The sequence below is a fragment of the Thalia democratica genome, unplaced genomic scaffold (genome assembly GCF_965202585.1).
Source record: "Thalia democratica unplaced genomic scaffold, ktThaDemo2.hap1.1 HAP1_SCAFFOLD_1113, whole genome shotgun sequence".
NCBI lineage: Eukaryota > Metazoa > Chordata > Thaliacea > Salpida > Salpidae > Thalia > Thalia democratica.
Window position 1 is genome coordinate 1 of NW_028140029.1, and position 10,149 is coordinate 10,149.

The window sequence follows — 10,149 nt, forward strand, 5'->3', positions numbered from 1 at the left end:
AAGTTTTAGAAAAACTTTGAAACAATAACTAATTTTACTTTCATATGCTTTTTTTTTTTTTCTTATAATTAAGTTCAAGTAAAGATGTTTTGATGAATGTTTTTTACAACATATATCATTAAATATTTATATTTTTGTTAAAAACATAAATATTTACGCAACTACTTACACAGGAGTAATGAAATACTAGAATTAAATATTTATGGTCTATAAAGTATAACATGTAAGCTCATTAATCTTTCACAAGTTTTAACATTGCCAAAAAAATATTGTATAAAAACTAGTTTCCTGAACGTTTTTGGAAATGAACTATTTTAACCTTACCAAATTTTAAATTAGTCTTACACTTTTGTTTTACATGCTTTAAACAAGTTTGTTTATCGAATTAAATCGATTTAAAGTCGAGTTACTTAACAAACTAATCAGTCTCTAAAATAAACTTTTTTCGTTTACTTTTCATTTAGTGAGTTTTAAGTTTTTTTGTTCAAATAATATACTTTTATTGTATGTATTAAATATTTAAGTTGCACATTACTATTTAAATAAGCTCTTTTACATTTGAGTAAATCGAGCAATCTATTTTAGACAAAATAACTATATTACATATCATTTTAAAAACTTAAATTGAAATCAGTTTTTAGCATCTTAGACAGTTTGTTTATGATTATTATTTTGAGATATCAAAGTAATATCTGTTATTTAAAAATAAAAATAATATTTAATTTTATTTTCTAAACTTTAATTGCCTCTAATAATAGAGTAAGAATCTTGACAATTATTAATATATACAAATTATAATTTTTTGGTCTAAACTTCTTTTATGTTTTATTAATTTGTAATATACAGTCACTTCTCGCGACCAACGCACTCATTTGGTTAAGCACTCTCGTTTAGTTACGAATTTTAAAATTCTTAAAAAAAAAAGAAAATTAAAAAAATTTTAATGTTGTAAATTTATTGTATGCAAAAAGTTAAAAGTATATTTGATTTTCTAAACAAGAAGAAAAAAATAATAGTTAATTGTTATTTGGCGTTTTTTCGTTTTAACTGTTCTTTTGTAGAACTTGCTTTACATAGCAAATACTGACCTTCAATTCTCCTTAGTGCTTTCCAGCACCAGCTACAGTTTTGGAGTACACTACTGCGCGTTAAAATTGATGGTCTTCATCAGCAAGAAGCCTCGAAACTCTTCTCCTTTCTTTACCTTCTTCTTTCTCTAGAGTTTCATGAACAACTTTTGAAGTCCCAGGCATGTTCGTGGGTTCAACATTGTTGTTGGCCACTTCAAGCTTCTGTAAAATACTTTGTGAATGTTCAGAAATTGCGTTGTCATCCATTGTAATAAAACTATATACACATAAATAATTTTTGTTAAAAAACTTTTAACGTTTATGTACAGCTTGAACGAAAACTGTTTTTTCAATGAAAAAATCGGTCCCCAAACTGTATTTAATCAAATGCATCATAGGAAAACAGCCAATTAGTAGGTATATCTGCTACCTCTGTTTTAGTTACGTTCTCTCGTTTAGTTACTCACTTTTGCTGTGGACACAATGTGCGTAGATTCGCGAGAGGTGACTGTAATACGTATTAATTTTTCTTATAAATTGCAAAACAATAAAATTATAGTAAAAGTAGAAAAAATATTTATAAAACTTTTATGGTTAGTCTTTGGCTATTCAATTAATAAATGTCAGCCATTGGTTAGTAAGAAAATTCTTTGTTATAATTACTTTTTATTTGCAACTAAATTTCTAGGTTTCTAGAATAAACATACAGTGGTACTACTAGTTGTTGTAACTACTTTTCTAAACATAAAGTTTACTAATACGCTTCACTAAAATTAATTTATTTGTCGTCTGACTAAATGATGTTTTTTTTTTTCAAATAGAATTTTGTTTCTGTACAAACATTTTTATCAAAGCATGTTAACCTTACAAAAAAAGTTCTACACTATGTGTATATTTTTAAGCTACTAGATCTTTAATTTTATTTATAGCTTGGTAGTAGCATCAAATTCAAATTACAGTAGTAGTGTTCATGCTAAACTTAATAATACTAAAGCTAAATTAAAGTGTAAAAATAGTTTAACATTGTCTAACATGTTTATTACTGATATATTACAAATTAAAATTTTGTTTTGATTTGTGACACATAAAATTTAAATTACACATTAAAGTCCACCCGACCTTAATAGATTTTAAGTTGTACTTTTACAGCTTCAGAAATTTTTTCTCCTAAAATAAATCTCAAGAAATTTTAAGTATTTACACGTTTATGACCTCACTACATCAAAACAAAATACTACATTCAAATCAGTTTCTCAGAGTGTATGAATTATATTATATGTTTTGGTTTTAAAAAACAAGTAAAGAGATCTCTTGAGGAGAAATAATGTGTTTATTTTTTCAAGAATTTATTTTACAAACTAAGTTTCGGTCAAAGACCTCGTCAGTGCTTAAATATAAATCTATGTATGAATTATGTTAAATTCCATTTAATTATGTAAATAACTAAATGTATGAATACTGTTAATTTCCAGAATTTGCTGCATGATATCACTTTATACAAGTTGCAATTAATCATTTTCAAAAAAAGTCAGTTTATCATAAGTTTTACTGATTGCAGGGAGAAGAAATGGGTGACGCTGGCGGAATGCTCGCTTCAGGTGTACAAGTGGGTTCCCGTGGCCGACAGCGAAGTGCAGATTGTTCAATCCAAGTTTCAACGTTCGTTTTGTTTGTTTTTAACATGTAGATTTAATGTTGCTGTGTTTCCAGATTAAGTTGTTGATAGTAGTTGCACAAACACGTTAAATGTGTTCAGACTAGAAAAGATAAATATGAATACGAAATTTAAATTTGTGGCTAGTTGTGTAGCATTGGCTAATCCAAAAACATCTTTAATTAAATTTTTCAAACTAATTGGTTATTTATCCGTGATTCATACAGCAACAATTAAATATTATAAAGTTTTTTTTTTCAAATTTTAGTCAACTAAAAAACTTGAGGTTAATTTATATTAAAATTATTGTTTATGTTGGAGTAGTTTACATTTTTTGTTGTGTACAAAAGTAAGATATTATAACAACATATAAGTATCGTTTACTTTATAATAAGTTCCTTGGATAAATTGAAAAGTGTTCAGTTACTAACTTTTTAGAAAAACAGTTTGAAAATTAACTATCTTTAATTATTAAACAACGTAAGAAATAAATTGGTTGTTTGAAAATTAACTGCATTAAGAAATAAGTTGCATACACCACAGTGAAGAAGCCTGATATTCAGAACATTCTGGACACTGGTGACGAAAGCTCCAGAGATTCTTCCACCGTTGCTTGGCAACAACAGCAATCACGCGAATCTGGTTGGTTGATGTTTTTGTGAAATTAACTGATAAAAATTTGACAATAGTGTCAAATTTCTATGATAATCAAAGACATTAGAATGAATTATATAAAAATGAAATTAAAGACAGGTATTTTGTAAGAATGTTATGACTAAATGCGTGTTATTTTTTTACAATAAAAAAATTAACTGGTTTTTTTGTCCGTTCAGTATAATAAAAGTGGTATGATTATTAGATTAATTTTTTTATAATTTTATCATAAACTTAAAGTTTACTAAAAGCTTTAATTTTTAAGTTTAGTTCAAAATTGTTAGATTGTTTTTATAAAATACATAAATGTGTTTTGTGACTTGAAAACAATCATTTGTTGCCAAAACCTGTTAAATATTTGATAGAAAATTTTTTAAAATGTTACTTATAAATTATAGAAAATATATACCATAAATTAAATATTGTTCCTTTCATAGATTTTTTCTGATATGATTTAATTAAAAAAAGTTTTAAGTTAAAAGCATATGTAGCAAAGAAAGTTTACTAAAAACATCAACTTCCAAAAAAACAAGTAAAACCCCTTTGTAGCTAAATTCGACTTTTATTTTCCTTGATTTTTTTTTGTTTTTCTAATGTAAATGTTAACTGAAAATGTGTTAAATATGAGGTATATTTGATTTATAGTTAGTTAAAATAACTTGATATGGCATTAATATTTTTTTATTAATACAAATTTACACAGTACTCTTTCTTTGTCAAACTAACACATGTTTCTGTGCGTTAGTTTAATTAATAAAGAGTAATGTGAAAATTGATATTATAATTTCCATTGAACTTGTTTCGCTAGGATCTCTATTAGCATGCGATTAAATTTAAGTGTGTGATAGTTTAGTTTTTTACTACAATTGCGTTTAAAAAAGCTTCATTTACTTTAAAGTTGTCATTTTTGAATATCTCATAGTATTAATGTACTGTGAAATGCTCTTTGTATTTTTGTGAGACTGTAGAAAACTGTAGAAAATCGTACAATACGTTCCACAATTCGCTATGAGTTTTTAAGAAGTTTAATTTAAATACAAATACTTTGTATTAATTAGAAAAATGTTTACAAAATAACTGTCAGTAATTATTTTATTCCGCTTTTTTACATAACTTTTTGCGTGAAAATAATAATAAATGTCTTCAATTTTTTTACTCAACTAGGTATTACTGTATTAGTTTGTTCGAGGTATTTATTCAACTAGGTAATACTTTATTTATTTATATGCTGCACAGACATAGCAAATCTTTTTTTCAACATAAGTTTCAATAGGGTGTTCTTAAAACCTGTAATTCTGGAAAACTATGGAAAGACCTGGAATTTTGACCAACTTTTTATTTAGCAAGTTCTAGAATATTAGAGTTTTTTTCTATCGATTACTAATTGTAAACGGTAAATTTAAGTAGTTTAACAAACTATAGGATACTTGTCTGTAAACAGAAACAATTTTTGTTTTGTCTCCTTCTCATTTATTAATTCACAAATATATAGTCTTTGTTAGCTTGTATATTGGTAAAAACTTCAAGAAGTACTTATATAATTTTTTTTTAATTACAGAATATTTTTCTTTTAAGTTTTTTTTGTAAATAAGTCTAATTTATAAAAACTATGCAATTTTAAAACAATCATTTTACAATTAGATATATTTAAGTACAACTTAGATCTTAGAATAAATAAAAAACTTCATTAAATTGATAATACAACTTTTAAAATTTATTCATGCTTTTTAATTTTTATAACCTTTAAAAGTATATTTGAAATTCTAAACTTTAATTATAAAGACATCAAAGTAATTCTATGCAAATATTTAATTATAATACCGAAAATAAAGTGTTTCATCAATGAAAAATGCTTTGTAATTTGTGTTTGTTTTGTATACAGCCATATTGCACAGTTGGTTCTTAGTATAACCATAAATATCATCACGTACTTGAACTTTTACTTTTAGAGTATTTTGCAATAGTGTTTTATTTAATTTTTTATATAAAAGCTCTTAATAATACTGTAATATCATACAAAAGTTTACGAACGCTAACTCTAAAAATATTAAATGAAAGTTGTAAAACATATTTTTTTTGTCTTGTTAATAAATAAATTATTGTGTTTTTATCAGTGCGAATTTAAACATGTTTAAATGTTTTAGTTGGCCATGAAACAAATCAATTTGTTTTTAAAATTAAAAAAAAAGTATATGTTGTCTTTTGAGGTCCTTGGTTTTTAAACTAATTGTCTTGCAGTTTAAAATGTCTGTCCACATTTGGTCTAACTGTTCTATGATCTTCTATAGTTTTTTACTGAAATATAAATTGTTCTTATAATTATTTGTGAATTACTGTATGCTTATTTAGAAAGCTTTTTAGTTATAAAATATACTTGCTATCAGTCTAAGTACTTGATTAATAGTTTTTCAAAAGCAATTCGTACAGTATAAGTATTAAATTATTTATTTTTATTTTTTCTTCGAGCATTTCACAGTGGGCCCGTACAACTAGAAATAGCTAAATGAAAATTTTTGAATATATTCTAAAAAAATTGTAGGTTGAAAGCCAAGATTCTAGCGCATTTAGTGCTTGAAACTAAATTAAAAAATTCCATCTTTAACAAAAGTTGTGCCAGTTTAAAGATTGTAATTTGAAGTGTTTTTGATTGCTTCAAGCTTTGATGTTAAAATCAAACACCAACGGATAAATATAAAACTACTTAAACATCAAAGTATTTTATTACTTTTTTCAGAGTTAAAAATTTTTTTTGGAGAATTGTTTAATTAAAAACTCAATCATTAATTTAAAAAACTTATTTTTTTTTTGTTAAAACAAAAAAAAAGTAATTTCTTCATTTATTTTATTGACATATAAATCATTTTAGAATAATATATTTCTGTCACGCATGGAATATATATGTATATATTTTTTTTAAATCTCAGATTTAGTAGATTGAAATAAAGCTAACAAAACTTATTCCGAGTACGCAGTTTTTTGATAAGAAGAAAGCATTCCAGAAAGAACTAGCCGAAATATTGTTCAAAAACTCCCCATACAACCTATCTATAGAGTTTTGTTAAGTATCTTTAGTAGAAAGAATTATTTTTAATGTAAAAAATTTCTATTTAGTACCTACTAAATATGTAAAATTTGTTAAAAAACGAAATAAAATATAAAATATCTGTATAATTTGCTTATTTTGTAAAAATTCAAAGAGCAAAAATATTTTATATGAGCTACTACTTAAAGTCGAATAACTTTTGTTTTATTATAAATATTTTCATTTAGTTTTGAAAATTCTATAGATACAACCTTTGACTGCATGAAAATAATATTTAAAATTTTTTTAAAGTATTGATATTATTATAAAACACATTCCTTACTTCCAGTCAAACGTGATTTGGGCCCACTGTGATTTGCATTTCTGTTGGTATGATAATGCAATATTACATAGTTGAGCTGTTTCAATTAAAGTTTCAATTTTTTAATTCTTGTCACGTTTGGTCTGAAAATAATACTAATAGAAAGATAAAAATATTAAACGAGTGCAAATAATTAATTTAAATACAGTTCGACTAACTTGTACAAATAAAAATGTTTTCAAGCATTGATAGTATTTTACAGGGTTTAATATGTTTGTAAAGCTTAATGTTTTGAACACTTTAAAGTTTATTTTATCATAGTATATTTGTTTTGGTTATCGAATCACTCAATTCGAAAAAATCAAAAGTTTGATTTAGTGCATGTCAAATATATTTACTTTTATAGTCTGTATTATTTTGCTATACTTGTTTTTACCGTTAGAATAAATTTACTTTTTTTGTTAGAATGATACCATTTTTTTGCACAGTTAAAAACTACATTTATACTAAGGTATTATACCATAAGTTAAAGTTTGGACATTAAAGGACACAAAATTTTGTATTTTTTGTGAAATTCGTTCACTCACGAATAAGGATACAAAACTTTGCTTTTGCTTTGAAAATTTAATTGAATTTATAAAAGTTTGGTTTCTTCATTAATGTTTTATAAGAATATGAACACGGATGTATATTACTTCCTCTAAAACCATGAAATTTGCTAATTACTTTTGTAAATTATTTATTTGGTCTGAAACTACATTTATAAGCAATTAGTAAACAGTATAAATTAAAGTTTTCACATCTTGAAAACAAAAAGTTTCTGTCAAACTAATAAATTTAAATTTATTATGTATTTTATGTGAGAGTAAGGTAGTATTTGTTTTTAACTTTTAAATTGGGGTACCTACTAAATTATCTACAGGGTTCGTATGAAATCTGGAATCCTTGAAAAACCTGGAACTTAAAAAGTTTTGAAAAAAAAAAGAAAAACCTGCAATCATAAACTACGTTTACATTTATGCTCATATTAGTTTAGTTTTTATTTAACATTTTACCTTATTCAATTTTCTGTTCAAATTTGTTGTCACTCTCTGAAGTTTTATAAAAGTTTATCAGTTCATTTTCAATTTGAAAATTATATTTTGCACAAGCCGTTTTGCATGGTTTTTAACAGTTTTAAAATTACGTCATAATGTATTTATGCTTAAGTTTTAAACTTTCATTTGGGTGTTTTGTTTTATTTTGAAGTTGTTTAGCAGTTGAGAAGTGCATACGCACCAAACTTGAGTTCTGCAAGTTTTCAAGTCTTGTAATAAACTTTTTTATTAAAAAAAACCCTTAAGGTGGGCTCTGTGTTGATGTTTTTAATTTATTAAGTTAATCAACCTATATATATATATATATATATATATATATACAATGTATATTATCTATTTATAAATTGATTATTATAAAATCTAATTTATTTTACTACTATCTAAAACAAACAAGTAAGCTCAGCTTTTGAAAGTTACAACTCTATTATAGAAGTATATTATAGAATAGTTGTTTAATGAGCTTTTAAGAATAGAAGTTATTTAAAAATATTCGCATCATTTCTTTTTATATTATCCTTATTACAATTTTTTTATTTTATCCTTGAAAATGAAAATTGAAATTATTTATCAAAGTGAAAAAGAAGGTTAAGTTTTAATGCAGAATAAAATGTTTATATATCTTTTTTTTAATGTTGTTTTAACACTGTAACTAATAGGCTCACGTGTTAATCAACCGAATAAGTAATTCTTATTAGTTAGTTCAAAGAATATTATTTAAATAAAAATTATTTTATGTTCAAAACCCCTAATTTTTTTTTCAATTGAAAAAAATCAATAATCTAATAAGAAATTATAATATCCGACTGTTATTTTGTTCATTTGTTTTGTTTTGGGACTAGGAAGTTGAAGTTTATTTTTATTTAACTGTCTGTTAACTTAGTTGTAGAAGTAAATTTACATGTTTAAATATGTGATATATACTTACCTTAATTGATTTTTAAAATATAAATTTCCAGCCGACCTGAAAAGAAGCGCTCCGACGCCACCCAACGACGAAAACGTTGCCAAGAAGCCCAAGATCAACTGAGTTTTGTTTTCAATAAAATCCAAAATCGTCGCAGTCAACTCAGTACCAGGGATTTTGCACAAAAGTGTATTTAGTCGTTTGCAGTCTTGTACATTTTCATCATCGTTTTAAATTACTTAAGTGTTTTTGTGTTAGTTTGTTGTTTTATTAAGCGCAGATTAAAAAAACATAACTTGGAGATTCCTACGCTTATTGTACCCATATAATCGAAATGGGTGTAAGTAGGTAGGCTTGTTAAAAATTTGATAAAGTTTTAACCTAGCTTCGATTCTCCAATTAGTAATTTCCTTAATTTAGTTGATATGTTCAACTTTCAGGTTTAATTAATTTACCAATGAAATTTTAGTTGTGATTATGGTATTGCTCTTGTATTTACATAATAACGTAGAGTTGTCGTTGTATTGTCGTCCAAAATAAAATTTGTCGTGATAAAAACTTAAGATTAAAAAACTGTTTTGAAAAAAATGATTTAATTAAATATAGTTTTCAAAACGTGGTGAACTACTATTTATTTAGATATATTTTTTTTTTTTTACCAAAACTGAAATACCAAAAATATTATAAAAGTACTATTTAGCAATGCATGGTAATTCAGTTTTTAAAAATGAAGTTTTAAATTTTTGATTAAGTAAATAAAGCTAAGTAAATGTTTATCAATATGTTTTTGTAAAGGTAGCTCTTATTTTTAATTAAAAAACTGAAAGCTTCAAAATTGTTGTACCTTTTTTATAAATCAGCTTCTACTTATGCGGTCAGTAAAAGATGCTGTTATTAAAAGTAGTTTAGTATCGCAATTTTTATTAACTTTGTAATATTTCTTTGGATATTTGATCTTAACAAATGCCTTGATTGTATTATAAAACAATATAATCACAAGTTTCTAAGATATACGGTAAAAAACTATACTGCAAATTAGATAGTAAAATGTGCTTATTTAGGATGTATTTGAAAAGTCTGGTTCGTAAAGTATCTATCTATATTCGCCTTAAAAATAAAACCTTTTTTATTTAATTATAAAAATAATTAATAAAGAAAGCGATTTAGTATTTTTCATACAAAATGTATTAAAAATTAAATACTTTTGATTAGTAATAAGCAAACAGTTGTTAGTGTTTATCTACTAGCATTTAAATGACAACTAAGTTTTTTATTTTTAATTGTTATAGATTTTCTCAAACATATTTTTTTGATTAACAAAATATTAAGCTAAAGTAAGATATTGCATCATGAAAATTAATTTGTAACTTTTTATGCTCAGCCATTACTTTTTCGCTTAAAAATTCTTTCCACGATTTGTTATTAT

The 10,149-nt window shown here is 24.6% G+C and overlaps 1 protein-coding gene across 1 annotated transcript; it reads left to right on the forward strand.

Annotated features, from left to right (window-relative positions):
- The first annotated feature begins 2,521 nt into the window (after positions 1-2,521).
- LOC145847812 (uncharacterized) lies at positions 2,522-8,988 on the forward strand. The gene is made up of 3 exons (XM_082953730.1): positions 2,522-2,729; positions 3,268-3,366; positions 8,776-8,988. The coding sequence occupies exons 1-3, from the start codon at positions 2,522-2,524 to the stop codon at positions 8,844-8,846; spliced, it is 378 nt and encodes a 125-aa protein (XP_082809856.1). The 3' UTR covers positions 8,847-8,988.
- The last annotated feature ends 1,161 nt before the right edge of the window (positions 8,989-10,149 follow it).

Excerpts from the sequence above, each read along its gene's own strand:
- LOC145847812 (XM_082953730.1), top strand. The coding sequence starts at position 2,522 with ATGAATACTGTTAATTTCCAGAATTTGCTGCATGATATCACTTTATAC. Across the intron at positions 2,730-3,267 it reads TGTTCAATCCAAGTTTCAAC|TGAAGAAGCCTGATATTCAG; the intron begins GTTCGTTTTGTT and ends CATACACCACAG. Across the intron at positions 3,367-8,775 it reads ACAGCAATCACGCGAATCTG|CCGACCTGAAAAGAAGCGCT; the intron begins GTTGGTTGATGT and ends ATAAATTTCCAG.